Here is a 16,256-nt window from a genome sequence, read left to right as displayed (position 1 = left end):
TAGAATTCATCACAGATCAGAGATTGAGGTACACGCACTTGAGTCAGGACTCCATACGGCCTGTCCAGGAGGAGTTGGATTAGACAACTGGTTTCCCGCAAGGAACATCCTAAAAGGTCCCCTCGTCCAGAACGTGCCTGGCCGCGCTGGACTTCAGTACGTCATATCGCCATCAGCATATGGCAGGAACCCTGCAGAGGTTGTTCCGGGACGTACCCCCCATACACTCAAACAGCAGCACTCGTGCCAGGACGAGCCCGGTATCGCCGCTGTCACTCAGAACTCCAATTAAGTAGCCCTTACGCTCATAATCAGACTTATATGGCCGCATAGGCCCCGAACGCACGTACGCAAGGCTGGGTTTCTGAGTCTGGGTACGCGGATGACACGCGGAGAATGTGAAGCCCGCATCTCCAGCACACGCCATGGCGTGGTAGGTGGTGTCCTCCTGCACGAGCCTCGAGACCTGCAGAATCTGGAGGGAGACACGGGCTTCAAGAAGCACCCCACCCAATAGGATTCCAAAACGCATGCGTCGTGCATCGTGCGCCGAGACCCTGACCGGCTACCCTGCAGCGGACTCGCGGCGCCCGCTTTCGGGCTTCCGTACATAGGTACTTCGAGTTCCAAGGACATTGCCACCGCCGCAGCGCGCATGAACCATTCAGTCCCGCGTCCCGAGATGGGTGATCCGGGTGCCATAGCCGTACGTACTGCGCCCGAGACGAGCTTCGCACCTGCGAAGCCAGTCATCTCGGCGACTTCACGGATGGCCGTACACGTGCGGGGGCCCGGTGACAGGCTACTTCGGACCCATCGTGCACGGAGGTAGGGCGTTGCCAATCGGACTCGGACGGGGGAAGGACGATGGGCGGATTCAATGGGACGGCCCAGGTGGCGGCGGGTACTGATGACGGCGTGGCCAGCAGGTATTGTATTGATCGGCGTATTCGTTGTTCGGTGGTCGGTATTCGGATGTGTGGCTCGCGGTGCTGTGGCACTTGGAAGTCAGTGTGGCGGAGGTTGCGGGATTGCTCACCGTGCGCCGTTGTCGCGTTCTTGCTCGTCGTCGTACATGCATGCACGTGCGGCGGCGTGCTGTGAATGTACCCGCTGTCGAGGCCTGCGGCGGCGGACGTCCTGTCATTAAGCGATAGTATTACAAGCGATAACGATAGCAACGTCGAGAGCAAAAGGGACAAGCGAGGGCGAGACATCGCGCGTTACTGGTACAAGTAGCCATACATCGTCGGAGAGTGGGACTGGGGCTGTACCAGAGTACCGTCTGGGTCTGGCTGGGTTCGTGACAGGTTCGTGAGCATGCGCACATAAGCGAGGAGTGTGTACCAAGGCAGAAAATAGCAGATCTGGCTAGAGCTTCGCCGCGGCGGCGCCGATGCCTGCAGGCTGCATCTTGCCCAAGAGCGCCGAGGCGATCATGCGGCCGCTCTTCTTGTCGGTAATCTAGAGAAGAAGAACGGCACGGGTAGAGAGGTTCTATCAGCACGCTGCAGAGATACGTGCCGGAGCACAGGCGGGCGCAGGAGGATAGCGGATGGACGGATAGGGAAGAGATGAAGAAGAAATGGGACGCCGGCTCACCTCACATCGCGAAGTCATGATGCGTCCGCCAAGCGTTACAGACGTGCTCGTAATCTGCATGCATGTGTCTCTGCGGGATGATCGGGATGAGAATGACAGCCGGTCAGCCGGTTGGAGGAGGACGGACTGACATCGATGCAGGGGCGTGGAAGAAGACGTTGAGAGCCTGGGTGACCCCTACGCCGTTTATGTTCTTGAGGACACCAAGGGCTACGAGGGGGAAGGATGCACAGCTGGGTGTATGCGCCCAATGAGGGGAGTATGAATGCGAGAAAGGGAAGGATACGCACTTGTCGATGAGATAGCATAAGCAGCCGCCATGTACGGTTCCTGCACCATTCAGCATGCCTGTAGGAAGAGCTGAGCGGGGGATGGACATAGAGAGAGCAGTCTCAGAGTCGCACCTTTGGACGCCTGGACCTCTGCAACGACTGTGACCTCCATCTTCTCGCCCTTCTGCTCGACGTTCATCTCCGTTATTCGTATCCGCTTGCCAACTGTGTATGCGAAGCAGTCTGTGTCGCCGACACCGTAAGCGCCGAGGGTGTTGAGAGTGAGCTGCTTCGCCTCAAACGATGCGTTGCCTGTGACTTCGGACGCATCCATGTACTTTGGCATGACGTGCGGATCGACCCAACCGCGCTCTGTGGCGAGGCGAGATTTGAAGGTAGATGTGGAGATCATGGAGAAGACGAAGAGGGTGTGGTGGAGGGACGAGAAAAGCCGACGAGACCGCGGGGCGAGGTATGAGTACAGCCGAGCAAACGGAGGCGCATATATATGATTGCGACGAGGAGCGGGTCGCGAGGATGGACGCGTGGGACAAGCTGGCTGAGGGAGCTCGCTCGTGGTCGCTGGTGCACGCTCACTTAGCTCCCGAGCGTCGCGGCGCGACTTCCCCATCGGCGATCTCCAGTTCACGATGCCTCCCAAGCGTACAACTCGTTGTCCAAAACACCATGCTTTCTTCCGCTCGTGGTGCGGTGCACCCACATGCACGCTGTCGTAGCTGTCGCCACGAGAAGTAGACTTGTGCCTGCAAAAAGGCTGAACAGACGTCGCAGTCCCATTCCAGTCTCTGACTCGCCCGTTGCCGCCCTTCGCGATCACATGACCGTATTTTACCTCAAAGCCGGGCGTCTCTTCCCTTGCTCTTCCTTCTCCTCAGGTCTAGGCACTGTCTCGTCCCCGGGTCAAGTCACTATGCAGGATACTTTGAACTGCTGGTGAGTTCTACACTGCCCTTGTATCTCAAGCATTCTGATACACACAAGACAATCAATCGACAGAACAATCCAGTCGGGCGAATACGGCCAAGCTCGGAACTCTGACTACCTACGCAGGTCGTACCTGGTGCAATGTGCACCATGAAGACCTAGACCGCGCTAACGCAGCCGTTCCGAAATTCTGTCGCTGTATGCGATGCCGCGCTGCCGCTGCCGGGAGTCTGAATCCGCCTAGTGCGCGTAATCACCCTTCTTCGCTTCCTGCATGGCTACTCTGGTCGTACGCGGCTGGCGACCCTTGTAACTTTGCACCAAGCTCCAAGCAAGCTCGCGCGTATACACGTAGCATAGCTCGACGTCAAGTAAGGCTATGCGCGCGGTGCGTTTTCAAGCCCTTGGAGACGAGTGCAGGCTAGCTTGTGTTAGATGCAGGTCTACCCAGACCAGATCTCTCCTCGCCACTCTGCGAGAGCACTTACATCTATAAAGATCCGGAAATGCATCTCTCGAGTGTAAGTGAGATCTGACATCGCTATTGTCGCCGCCACTGTTGATTTCATGCACGCACTCTCAATGACCTCAATGTGCTTGTGCAAGCAGGCTAGCGTCGGGACCGTGAAGGTGCGCCTCTACCTCAGAGCGATACTCAGGCATATTGACATCACATCGTTGACCTGACAGGGCTCCGCGTATCATAGGCCAAACCGACTGAAACCCAGACACAGCCAGACACCCCTGCCCGCAGATTTGTTTCGACCGCACACTACCGCGTCGTCCATGTCGCCTCCGAGGTTGTCGGTGCACGGCGACTTGACTCAAAATGGCTCGCCAGGGGCAGCCTTCTCCCGCTTGTCCTCAAGCGATGTCCGCCTCATGCCGAGGAAGCACAGTCGACGTCCCTTGGCGACGTCATCGTATCATCCGTCGAGCGGCTGCACGCCGTTAAGTTGTGGTCAACGACCTGGCCAGCAGTTGTAGAACCAGGGAGTGATTGTTTATTCGTCGTCGTTTCCTTCAACGCGTCTCCGCCCGCGATACACTTCTCATTGTGACCAGCGCGCTCCGAACAATAGTCGCAAAGGTGGTGGACGCGCGGCCTGAGCATGCAGCAGGCCGAGTTCGCTTCCCGGTCAGACCGAAGTACACCAACGCGAGGTGAGTACTAAACTCTGGACCCTGCAACAAGCTGAAACGAAGGATGTGAGCCGTGCCACGTCAACCTTACGAACATTGAAACTCATGGGCACGTAAGTAGTGTCATCCGCAACCTGGATCAAACCTGGATGTGCATTCCGTTCCCTCTTGGACGCGAACATGATCGAATCCCCAAGTCCGGGGGTCTGTGACCCGCCCTTCCACAATACCTACTAGTCACGGTGGCGCAGACTGAGAAATGTGATAGTTACTGCGAACACCGCAATGTACCAGTATTATTACGAAAGTAAGGTATTTACACCACTCCCCGCACGAAATGTGGAGAATGACTTAAACGAATGTGAGGCCAGTCCGAGACAGACGGAGGAAAGATTCAGAGGGGGAGAGAGAGGCAAGGCGATATGCGCCTTGTAAGACACGGATTACCGAAGAGACAAACGCAGTAGGCGACGCCGGGAAGGAAATAGGAGGGACCGTAGAGTACAGTATGGGGACAACAGGAAGGTACACACATCGTCCATGCAGGTCTTGAAGCTTGAAGACAGTAGACTGCTTTAGCATACACACGAGCCCTTCTTGATCAGGTCCGCCGCACGCTCCGAGAAGACGTACACGGCAGCTTGAGGATGCGCCGCAGGGACGTTCGGCTGTCGCACGAGGTGAGCCCACTCGGACAGCAAAACAGCAGTGGCAGCTCCGGAAGGTACTCACCAGAACACTCGCATCGACGATTCTGACGCCATCGACGCCCTTGACTCTCAGATCCGGACCCACTACGCTCTTCTTGTCCTTGCACGTCCCCATGCGGGCGGTCCCGACAGGATGCCAGATCGTTGACGTCTTCTCGCGCACCCATGTGTTGATCGACTCGTCGGAGGTGAGGTCGACTTCGGCGAAGGGCCCTGCCTGTCCGGTGACGAACCCTTTCCAGTTGGGCGCCGAGACGAAACGGCCACTGGCGCGGGCGGCATAGTTGAGAGCGTAGGCATCGAAGGTGGTGTTCAGGAAGTTCGGGTCGATGATAGGTGACACGAACGGATCCTTCGACGCCAGTGTCACGGAACCGCCTGCAGAGCGTATGGTCAATGCGGGCCCATTGCTGAGTCTCCGTGTAACGTATACGTACGCGATGAAGGAGAGACGACGACCGTGCTGATTGTGAAGAAGTTTCCGGTGTCCGGAAGAGCAACCTCGCCTGGGTTGGGGACGTTTCCAGGCTGGACGAAGCGACGACGTTAGCATGCGCCGCTCACACGAGAGGATGGAGATCGTACGCTGAAGAGGAACTCGATATGCGGCGACGTAGGTCCGGAACTGGGGTCCTTCACGGTCTTCCAGATCGGGTCGCTGTCGGGGATCCTGAGCCACCCAATCTGGTTCGCCCCGCTGCTAGCGAAGACGCCTTGGTGCGGGTTAGTGTTCATCCACTCCCCAAGCAACTCGTTGAACAGCGTCGTGTTGCGCAGGACGGTGTCTGTGACATCGTCTGACACGTTGAGAACGCCAAACTGGTTGCTCAGGCGCGGGTGGTCCACGAGGTTCTGTCCGACGTTCGAGTTGTCGACGAGGGGCTTGATGCCGAGAGAACGCAGCTGAGATGCAGGGCCGATGCCGGAGAGCAGCAGGATCTTGGGTGTGTTGATCGTTCCTGCGGAGAGGATAATCTCCTTGGTCGCGTGCAAGGTATAGTTCTTCGCTACGAGTCACGTCAGGACCAACGCAGAGACGACGGCGTGGTGGAAGATACACACATGTGGAGGACTGCTGGACCTCGACAGCTCGGAACGCAGGCAGGCCCTTGGTGGTGCCGGTCTGCACGAGCTTTGTTGCGGTCGTTTCAACCAGCACATCGAGGTTCTTCCGAGATAGGAATGGATCGATGTAGGACGACGACGCACTCGAGCGCACGCCATTACCGTAGGCCCCCAGAATCCAGCCTGCAACTCGGATTAGGAACGGCCAGTAGAGGGCGTTGGAAGACTGCACATACCGACACCAAGCGGATCCCCAGAGTTACTATCGACATTGAACGGGAATTCCGCCAGCTCCTGGGTGGTCGCAATGACATGAGAGTCCGTAGGGAGGACTGCGTTCGCCACCGTAAGGTTCACAGGTCCGTTTGTGCCATGAATCTTGAGATTGATCTGGCCCGTGACGTCGTGGCCGTCGGTCGGCGGCACGAAACGCTCAGCCTATCAGACATGGATATCAGTTTGCGGGAACAGACTGATCGGTGATACAGTCGCGATCACCTTCAGGAAGTACTTCTGAATCGAATTCCAGGACCAACCGGAATCACCGCTGACGGATGCGTAGGTGTTAAAGTCATCGCGTGATCCGCGGGTCCATACCATAAGGTCTGTAAAATGTGCGACGACGTCAGCATGAGCAAGCCATATATATATCGTTGGAGAGTGGACGTACTGATGCTCGAGCTTCCTCCAAGGACGTGCCCACGCGCGTACGCTACGGTGTGACCGTTCAAGCCCTTCTGCGCTGTTGTGGTGTAGTTCCAGTCGAACGGCGAACCCTGCAGCCCACCAGCCAGGAACGGGTTCTGGATGTCAAGGACACCCTGGTCGCTGATCATGAAGTAAGTGGCTACCCATCGACGTCGATCACAAAAGGTAACATACCTTGGGCCCGCCTCAATCAGGAGCACGTTCACTTTCGGGTCCTCGGAGAGGCGGCTTGCGACGGGGCTTCCTCCAGGGCCCGCTCCAACGACAATGTAGTCGTACTTCTTGCTGCTGGATAGCTGGGCGGGGCTGGTGAGTAGCGCCGCCCTAGACGTCGCGGCGGTGATCCCGAGGATGACACATGTTACAGTCGTTAACCTTCCTGCGGGACGCATTGCGCTACGGCGATTGGAGGGGAAGGAAGTTGTCGAAGACCGTTTCTAGTAGATCCAAGGCGGAGTCTGCTATATACCCTTCGGGGCGTCGGGGTGACGTCGGAGTGTTTACGCGCGACCGCCCTGAGCAAACGCCAGGACAAGTTCCCAGCCCTGAACTTTGTTGATAAAGCCCATCAACTTCCTCTGATGACGGCCCCGCAGTAAATGCACATCCCATCACTTCGAGCGAGACGCGTGCTCCCAGGCCATGTCTGCGGTCAACGGCGTTAGAGTGCACGGCCAATCGCCTTGGAAATGTAAGTGCACGTACGGTGTTCTTGTTACCTAGGTGTATCTTGAGATAGCAGCATCCGGACCGTTGCCAGCTCTTTGCTTGTCTCGCACCAGCACCGACCGATTCCAAGTCGACAGGTACGCAAGGGGCGTCGCAAGATCAAGCTCGACATGATGAGGCGAACTTGACATGATGTTCGGCACTGAGGAACCATCAATGAAAGTGTGTAGCACCTAGACGTCTTGCAGACCAGGATACCCCCTGAGCCTCAGGTTTGGGGGGACTCGGGCTCCAATCTTCCTCCGGCAATCCCACACTTGCGCCATGAATAGATGAACAGAAAGAGTTTCGGCCAGGCACAGTCATGCCGAGCATTCGAGCCACTGGTGGATACGAGGAGGAAGAGGCAGTCCAACTCCGAATCGGAGGAATCAGTAATGCCACAACGACTGTGACGTTGCAATTGATGACTAAGCATTACCAGACGCCTTTCAGACAGCAGTACTGAGCGACTAATCCGTCCAGACGTCGTCTAGACTGCAACATCGCTGACAGTACTGTCGAGTTGACTTTCCGATCCAGCATTCAAGTGTTCCTTTCCAATTCCTCCACGGATCCTTTGACATTTACATGTTTTGATTCAGCGCACGCACATCATGTTCTGCCAGTGAGACGTTCCAAAATTTGAAACCTTTAAACCGTCGTACTCCCGGCCCGGGGCCTATGACTTACATTGGTAGTATGGTGGCGCAACAAGGAACAGCCGTGCAATGCCGCTATTCAGAATGGATGATACGCCGCTTCAGTATCAGGCGATCAAGTTACCGTCAACGAAGAGGATGCGCACCTTCTGAACTGTGCTTCAACATACTTGCGTTCCTTGTTTGATCAGGTCGGCCGCTCGTTCGGCAAAGACGTACACAACAGCTTGAGGATGCGCCGCCGGGATGGTCGGCTGTCGTACCAGATCAGCGCACTCCATCTGCGACAGTCCAGAATGGCAAACGTCGAGAGCACTCACGAAGACACTCGCGTCCACGACTCTCACGCCGTCGATGCCCTTCACTCTCAAGTCTGGATCCACCACACTCGCCTTCTCACCGCATGCTCCCATGCGAGCAGTTCCCACAGGATGCCAGATCGTCGAAGCCTGTGCGCGCACCCAGGCATCGACTGCATCGTCCGAGCTTAGATCGACGTCGGCAAAGGGTCCCGCTTGCCCGGTGATGAAGCCGTCCCAGGTTGGAGCTGAGAGGAAGCGTGCGGCCGCCCGGATTGCAAAGCGAAGAGTATAAATATCGAACGTGCTGTTGAGGAAGTTAGGGTCAATGATAGGTGGGTCGAACGGGTCCGCTGAGGCGAGCGCCACGGAACCGCCTATATGAATGATGTAGAGTCAATGAGTGCTCAAGGTCATCCGGTACAATAATGCATGCGCACGAGAGGAGGGAGAGACGAGGACGGTGTTGATGGTAAAGAAGTTGCCCGTGGGAGGCGCCGGCTCGCCAAGAGTGGACGTGAACCCTGGCTGAAGGAAGGCGTGAGCATGCATACACTCCCGAGCGCAACAGCCTTACTCTGAAGAGGAACTCATAGTGTGGCGACGTAGGTCCTGTACTTGGGTCGCCCACCGTGTCCCAGATCGGGTCGTCTTCCGTGAGTCGGAACCATCCAACCTGGTTCGAACCGCCGTTGGCGAAAAATCCTCGATGCGGCTGAGTCTCCTCCCACTCCTGGAGCAGAGCGTCAAATAGCGTCGTGTTACGTCCGATGGTATCTGTGATGTCGTACTCAGGGCGAGTGACACCGAACTGGTTGCTCACGCGCGGGTGGTCCGCGAGGTGCTGTCCGATGTGCGAGTTGTTGAATACCGGTACGATTCCAACGGAAAGGAGTTCAGGCGTAGGGCCAATACCAGATAGCATGAGAAGTTTTGGTGTATTAATCGCTCCTGCGGAGAGAATAATCTCTCGCGCGGCGTGCAAAGTGAAGTTCGGCGCTTGAACGACTTGCGTCAACACAGATGCAGACGAACGTACAAATTGGGATATACGTACATGTGGAGGATTGCATGACCTCAATTGCTCGGAACTCGGGTTTACCATTTGTGAGACCGGTCTGCACCAGCTTAGTTGCGGTCGTGTTGACTAGGACGTCAAAGTTTCCTCGGGACAGGAATGGATGAACGTAGGACGAAGATGCACTCGAACGCCGTCCGTTGCCGTACGTCCCTTGTGACCATCCTAATGTTCATGTCAGAAACGGCCATACTGGAAGACGATGTCGAGAGGCCACGCTTACCGAGCCCTATCGGGTTTCCTGAATTGCTATCCAGGTTGAATGGAAACTCGGCCGGTAAGTCCTGGGTAGCCGTAATGACATGGGAATCCGATGGAAACTCTGCGTTCGGAAGTGTGATGTTCACATAACCGTGTTGGCTATGAATGCGTGGATCGATTTCGCCGGCCGTGGTGTGACCGTCGGTGGGAGGTACAAGATGTTCAGCCTGTGAAGTACCGATGTCAAACGGATGTGGAGACAACTTATCGTATGGTCAATAATACCTTCTGGAAGTAAGGTTGTATCGCGCTCCACGACCATCCCGGATCTCCACTAACGGCCGCATAGGAGTCGAAGTCATCACGAGAGCTGCGGGTCCAAACCATCAGGTCTGGAAAGTGGTCGAGTAAGTGAGCACGTCATATCAAATTGTTTCCCAGTCGACGTACTGAGGCTAGAGCTCCCTCCGAGGACATGACCGCGTGCATAAGATACGACCCGGCCGTTCAGCCCTTGTTGCGGTGTTGTGGTATAGTTCCAGTCATATGGCGTGTTCGGCTGCAGCTGCCCAGCCAGGTACGGGACTTCAATGGCAAGGACTCCTTCGTCACTGGTTAAGCGTGTCGGTGACTACCCATCATACGTTGAAGAGAACAACTCACGTTGGCCCTGCCTCGATGAGTAGTACGTTCAGGCGAGGATCCTCCGAGAGACGGTTCGCCACAGTGCTCCCTCCAGGACCAGCTCCAACAACGATGTAATCGTACAACTTGTGGGCAGGAAGGTCGGCGGGGCTGGTCAGCAATACTGCCGTCACGCTCATCCCGACGCCCGCGATGATCGTACAGGCCGCAAACGCCTTTCGTAGTAGGTGTTGCATCGTTCTAGGGCGATCGGTGAGGATCCTCCTCGCCAAGGTCCGTTCCTCGCAGATCAGGATGTGAATATATATCCCCAGGGGCATCGGGCATGCCACCGGCGAGCGCATCGCTCCGAACACTAAAGAAGTTCTCTGTTACGAACTTCGTTGATACTGTAGTCCTGCATCAGCTTCTGTCGTGTAGTATGTGCACCCGTGACGATGAGCGAGACGCGTGCATCTCAATTGCTGTCATGTATTGAAATAGAGGCCAATTGAACATTACCAATCTATTTGGAAGCGCAAGTACAGTACGCACCATCGGTAGACCGAAAGGCTCTCTAGCCAGCGTACCGTCAATGTTGATCTACGGAGGAGGCTCACGATCTTGATCCTTCCAGGAACAACGTTCCGGAGATTCCGCGGGTCTGGCTAGTGCTCAGAGAGTGAGGCTTACTTATCGAAGTTTCATATTGAGTTTCACATAGTTCCACCATGTGGGATATTGTTCGGCGGCCGCTGTCGGATTAAAGTTAGGAAGGGTGCAGGGAGAGCGGAAGATATCTGCACGACAACTCACCACTGCCAGCGCGTCGAGTCGTAGACCCAGTGATGACTAAGCAATGATGCCAATCTGGGCGAGGTCTCCCGGTTCTTTGAGTCACTTCCACACACTTGCGTACAGAGCACATTTCCCCTACAGTACTACTTGGATCCTGCTATCAGCCTTGATACGAGCGGTAGCGTCACAGGAAGAACCACAACATGTTCCAGTGCGGATCACAGCACGGTTGACGAACAACACTCACTGGGGCGTCAGCAGCATCTTGTAGGTTGTCTGTTTCAGCCCGGCATGGTGCTCGGGAACCCAAGACCCTTGTGAACTCCGGGATGTACGAGGGCTTTGTCATCGAACGCCAGGCCTTCGGCCCCCTTGACCTGCGCTAGTATGTGGCGCTAGATATAACTGTCGCAGACCTTCCGCAGTCTTATGTGGCTGGGCGAGTCTGCGGATAACCTGCGTCGCCTTCGTGTCGACACCGGTTGTGGTGTGGCATCCACTCCAACTCTCACCATGTGCGTTTCAGATGTCTCTTTTTCAGAGCTCACCGCTCCTACTGACTTGCTCTCCAGATAAGCACCGCGACTTTCGGGCTGAGTACTCTCCCGATTCGCGATGGGCTGACAGTTCTACGTGTGTCACGTTCATAACCGCAAATGCTATACTCAGGACCGTCAATTCACACGGTACGCAGTGAATGTCTGCGCCGACGTCAGGAGCAATCTTGACGTCTCGTTGTGAGGTGCTGGGCCTATATACTAAAGGTTAGATCGGTAGGCCCGGCCGTGCTACCGACATATTCACGAGACGTGGCCGTTCTATACGAAACTGACACCCTCTGCCTCTCGTATCTCGCGGCACGCATGTGTGTCGACTTCTCAGTCCCCCCACATGAACTCAACGCTCTGCTCCTCTCAAACTTGAATGATCACAGGCAGCTGCCTCCGTCGATACCTAGGAGACCAGTTGCGTGGGTAGCAGCCCCCTTCGTCCCTATGGTACGTGCATATTTGTCTATGCATTGTGATATACTAGACGTCAACCCGTGCTCCGCACGGGTGTCAAGATGATAGGAATGGATGGGTCGCTGCGCAGAAACTCATCAAGCAGGGCTGTGAGCAGTGCGCCAAGAGCGAAGACCGGAAGCCGCGCGGCTGCATGTGAGTAGTGAGAGCTCTCATCTTCTGCTTCCACGTTTCTCATCTTGCTCTGGGTCTACAGAACAACGACGATGCGAAGGTCATACTAGCAAACGCCGTCCAACACGTCGGTCAGAGCGTGAAGCTTTGAAGATCTGGCTGTCCGCCGCCAACCTAGAACACCACGTCAAGGCGAAGAAACGCGCGTACTGCGCAAGGGTGAGTCTTGGTGCGTGGTTGATTCCCACCCATTGCCGACTCTCTCTTCAGCGCTCGAACACATCTCGAGTCCTCAGCCTCCGACGCGCGCATCCTCCTCGCCCGCGCCGTGGAAGTCATCCCCCAATCCGTCGAGCTCTGGCTGGCGCTCGCGCGCCTCGAGACCCCCGACAAAGCCAAGGCCGTGCTCAACAAGGCGCGCAAAGTGATCCCCACGAGCCACGATCGCCGCAGGGCGGCTGCTCGAGCAGGAGTCTTACGCGGCGGACAAGCCGGCCGAGCAGCACGAGAAGGAGCTCGCGCTCGTCGACAAGACGATCAAGGCGGGCGTGCGCGAGCTCCGGCGGCACCAAGCACTGCTCATGCGCCAGCAGTGGCCCAGGGAGGCGGAGCGGTGCGAGAAAGAGGGTGCGCTGCGGACGTGCGAGGCCATCATCTAGGCGACGGTCGCGATGGACATCGAGGAGGAAGACCGACTTGATACCTGGACCGTGGACAAGCGACGTCGAGGCGGCAGAGGCCAAGAGCAACATCGGCGCGGCCAGGGCGATCCTCGCGTATGCGCTCAGGGTGTTCCCCGACAAGAAGAGTCTGCGGAGAAAGGCTGCCGACCTGGAGAAGGCGCGTGGGACGAGGTATGCGATCCGTGCAATAACTCTATCCCCCCGGTTGCTAATGTGATCATGTTCAGGGAGTCGCTCAACGCCATCTTGGAGGGGGCTGTCCACCACTGCCCACAGGCAGAAGTCCTGTGGCTAATGTGGGCCAATGAGAAGTGGCTGGAAGGCGACGTGCCCGCCGCTCTGGAGCTTCTCGAGCGGGCATTTATCGCCAACTCCGAGAGCCAGCAGATATGGCTGGCCGCCGTAAAGTTGGAGGCAGAGAATGGCGAGCTTGGCGTCGCCCGGGAGCTGCTCGTGCGAGCACGAACTGTCGCGGACACCCAGAGGGTAAGTCACAACTTGTAATGCATTCGCAATGATTTTGAACACGGACTCGAGTCATGCATGTATACACAGATTTAGGTGAAGCCTGCGATATTCGAGCGACAACAAGACCAACTTTCAAACGTTCTCGAGACACTCGCCACCGCAATCAAGAAGTACCCCAAGTTTGCCAAGCTGTACATGATCCAAGGCCAAATCCATCATCAACAAGGAAATCTCGCCGCCGCACGTGCCGCATATGCAGCAGGGATCAAGGCGTGTCCGAAAGACGTCAACCTGTAGATCCTCGCTAGCCGGCTCGAGGAAGCGCACAAGAGCATCAAAGCCCGTGCGCTCCTCGACAAGGCGCGGTTGGCAAATTCGGGCAACGAGGTGCTCTGGGCCAAAGCGGTCGACGCGGAAGACCACAGTGGGGGCACCACCCAGGCGAAGACCGTGCTCGCACGAGGTCAGTGCATTTCGAGTCAGTCGCGCACCACGTACACGTTACTGACTGACCTTTTTTACGCGGTCGCAGTGATTTTCGTTTGCCAAGCCTGTAAGAGTGCCCTACGTCTGGCCTGCTGTGGTCGCTGGCGTCGCACGGTTGTTCTGGACGGAGCGCGAGATAGAGAAGGCGCGGGACTGGTTCGGGCGCGCCGTTGCTGCAAGTGAGCAGCCGAGCGATACCTGAGATGACATCTGGGCATGGTGGCTCAAGTTTGAGCGGCAGCACGGGATTAAGGTGTGTTTCTGTGTAGGTTTGTATGTGCGTGATGCTGACCAGGCTGTTTGCGTTATCAGGAGCAGCAGGGCGAGGTCATCGCAAAGGCGGTCGCTGCGGAACTGCGATATGGGCTGACGTGGCAGCCGATCGCGAAAGACGTCGCAAACGTCGCAAAGTCTGCTCGGGAGATACTCGCAACCAGACCCAGACACCTCTCAGGTAATACTACAGTCACAAAGACATTACTCAGGGCAAGGCTTCCACGACGAGTTCCTCCCACAGCGGAAGTTTCTTGTGGCTGTCCCTGGTCTTCAACTGTGCGGAGTATTCCCTTGTTGGTTGCATGTATACGAATGTAAGTTACAAGTACGAGAACAAACACCCCAGTCATCCCACGTGCTCACCGAAGGCCATCTCGGACTTCCCATCAGCACACACAGCGATAGAATGCAAAGCGAGGACAGCGAAGATAACATTGTGTGCACCGTGACGATACAGATGATTGATGACGATGATCTGGATCCGGCAATGAGCTGGAATGAAATGGCGAAGGAAAGGGGATAACAGCGCGTATCATATAGTAAGAAGTTCAAACGAAGGCAATCCCAGAAGGCAATACGCGAACGGCAGAGAATAACAAACAAGAGGTGTGTGCAACCACGTTCACTTGTGTGGTTGCATTTCTGACCGCAATCGTATCAATCACTCTCACCTACGCAGACGGGGGAGGCTTTGGAGCGGGCGTCGCCTATTCACGACACACTGCCATCCGGATCCATTGGGGTTCCCTGCAGCGCGGAGGTGTCACGTTGCAATGGCCAACGACGAGACGCCACCGATAATGCATGTGAACGTTAGCTTCACTTGTAGCATGCGTAAAAAGCACGAGACTCACGGTGTTAGGCTTCTTGGCAGCATGTTGATCTTTGTCACCCTGGCTCTGAACATCTCCTTCCATCGCCGAGTCCAGATCTCTCTTGTCTTTCTCAATCATCTTGCACTACGCAAAAGTGTGAGAGAGGCCTCAGTGTGGAGGGTGCATGAACGAGCTCACCAAAACTTGCATATCCGATTCGAGGCTGATGCCAGAACCGATCTCCATCCAACCGACTGAAACCTCGCAGATGCCGTGGTTCTCCCACTGGGACTGTTTCCGTGCCACGCGTAGCGGGTGGTGGACGTACGCTATCGACTGGCATTGCTGCTCCGGTGTAACAAACACGATACTCCATTGGATTCCTGCAGCTGCCTCACCAAACATCTGGATGACGCCTTGGACTCCATCAGGGAGACCGTTGGTCGCTACATAGCGCTATGTGCGCTACACAGCGGCTGGAGCACCGTAGCGACTCCCCCTCTCCATAGCGGCCACCAAAATCTCTATAGCGCTCTGTAGCGCTCTGTTGACCCACATATTTGATGCATAAAAGGATAGATTTCTTATTATATGAAATTATCGCACACGTCACACTCAATATCATAAGAAGATAAGAACAAACGAATTCAGTAACAAACGAGTACTACGATACATGCATACAGAAGTGGGACAATACATGTACGTATACAGAAGTGGGCAGGCAGGCGAGCATGTGCATGGGCGGATGGGTGAGCTGGTGGACGAGCATGCGGGCGGTTGAGACTGTTGATGTACAAACTGACAGACAAGCGTGCAGGTGGACAGATGAATGAGCTAGAACATGGACAGACAGGTGAGTGGGCGAGCGAGCGAGCGAGCATGCGGGCAGGCAGTGTGACGGGCGAGGAGGTGGACGGGCAGGCGGGCGAGCAGGCGAGCGGGCATAAGAACGAGAGGGCGGCAAGACGAGCGGGCAGAAGGACGAGTGGAAAGGTGAGCTTACGGGCGCGCGAGTATCTGCGCGCGCAGGGGCGGGTGGGCAGGCGTGTGGTGAGCGCGTGAGTAAGCGGGTAAGCAAGCATACGGTCAGGCGTACCGGTAAGCGTGCGGGCGGGCGAGTAGGTGAGTGAGCTAGCGGAGAATTGTGTGATGAGTGAGTGGGCGAGCGGACGAGTGGGTAGCAGGACAAGTGGGAGGGTGGACTTACGGACGAGCAAATAGGCGGGCGGGCGGGCGTGCAGTGAGCGGGCCAGCGTGCAGTGAGCGGGCAGGCGTGCTGGTGAGCGAACGAATGGTTGTGTGGTGAGTGAGCGGGTGAGCAGGCAGGCGGGTGAGCGGACAGGTGAGCGGGTGAGCGGGCGGGTGAGCGGGTGAGCGGGCGGGGCGAGGTGAGCAAGTGGGTGAGCAGGTGAATGGGCATGCAAGCAAGCGAACATGTGGGCAGACGTACTTACGAGGTAGAGGAGACACCCAGAGACCAGACAGTAGGTGGAAATACGAGAGGAGGTGGGCCGCCAGAACTGCAGAGGGATGGAGGAGTGAGAGAGCGAAAAAAGACAAGTCGCCGTAGCCAG

The 16,256-nt window shown here is 56.4% G+C and overlaps 4 protein-coding genes across 4 annotated transcripts; 1 reads left to right on the top strand and 3 right to left on the bottom strand.

The window, feature by feature from the left end:
- Positions 1-1,371: 1,371 nt before the first annotated feature.
- L226DRAFT_469898 (uncharacterized protein) lies at positions 1,372-2,286 on the bottom strand (the record flags this gene model as incomplete). The annotated part of the gene is made up of 5 exons (XM_067676261.1): positions 1,372-1,464; positions 1,603-1,672; positions 1,734-1,835; positions 1,893-1,950; positions 2,007-2,286. The coding sequence occupies 5 exons, from the start codon at positions 2,284-2,286 to the stop codon at positions 1,372-1,374; spliced, it is 603 nt and encodes a 200-aa protein (XP_067531235.1).
- A 2,054-nt stretch (positions 2,287-4,340) lies between these two features.
- Positions 4,341-7,080, bottom strand: L226DRAFT_223025 (alcohol oxidase). Its single transcript, XM_067673015.1, has 9 exons — positions 6,620-7,080; positions 6,408-6,565; positions 6,236-6,342; positions 5,974-6,175; positions 5,735-5,920; positions 5,258-5,679; positions 5,110-5,200; positions 4,695-5,050; positions 4,341-4,630 (listed from the first exon to the last, which is right to left on the bottom strand). Exons 1-9 carry the CDS (start codon positions 6,835-6,837, stop codon positions 4,538-4,540), a joined length of 1,833 nt encoding a protein of 610 aa, XP_067531234.1. The 5' UTR covers positions 6,838-7,080; the 3' UTR covers positions 4,341-4,537.
- Positions 7,081-7,976: 896 nt separating this feature from the next.
- On the bottom strand, positions 7,977-10,217 carry L226DRAFT_469812 (alcohol oxidase; the record flags this gene model as incomplete). The annotated part of the gene is made up of 9 exons (XM_067676251.1): positions 7,977-8,069; positions 8,136-8,491; positions 8,555-8,642; positions 8,692-9,113; positions 9,172-9,357; positions 9,416-9,620; positions 9,679-9,785; positions 9,844-10,004; positions 10,057-10,217. The coding sequence occupies 9 exons, from the start codon at positions 10,215-10,217 to the stop codon at positions 7,977-7,979; spliced, it is 1,779 nt and encodes a 592-aa protein (XP_067531233.1).
- Positions 10,218-11,678: 1,461 nt separating this feature from the next.
- Positions 11,679-14,332, top strand: L226DRAFT_525757 (uncharacterized protein; the record flags this gene model as incomplete). The annotated part of the gene is made up of 12 exons (XM_067678988.1): positions 11,679-11,813; positions 11,851-11,975; positions 12,065-12,183; positions 12,408-12,567; positions 12,674-12,808; positions 12,865-13,123; positions 13,199-13,296; positions 13,414-13,568; positions 13,666-13,770; positions 13,887-14,045; positions 14,077-14,181; positions 14,325-14,332. The coding sequence occupies 12 exons, from the start codon at positions 11,679-11,681 to the stop codon at positions 14,330-14,332; spliced, it is 1,563 nt and encodes a 520-aa protein (XP_067531232.1).
- Between the last annotated feature and the right edge of the window lie 1,924 nt (positions 14,333-16,256).

The sequence above is a fragment of the Lentinus tigrinus genome (genome assembly GCF_003813185.1).
Source record: "Lentinus tigrinus ALCF2SS1-7 unplaced genomic scaffold L226scaffold_35, whole genome shotgun sequence".
Classification (NCBI taxonomy): domain Eukaryota; kingdom Fungi; phylum Basidiomycota; class Agaricomycetes; order Polyporales; family Polyporaceae; genus Lentinus; species Lentinus tigrinus.
Note: the sequence above shows the minus strand (reverse complement) of the source record. Positions and strands in the feature narration are given on the sequence as shown.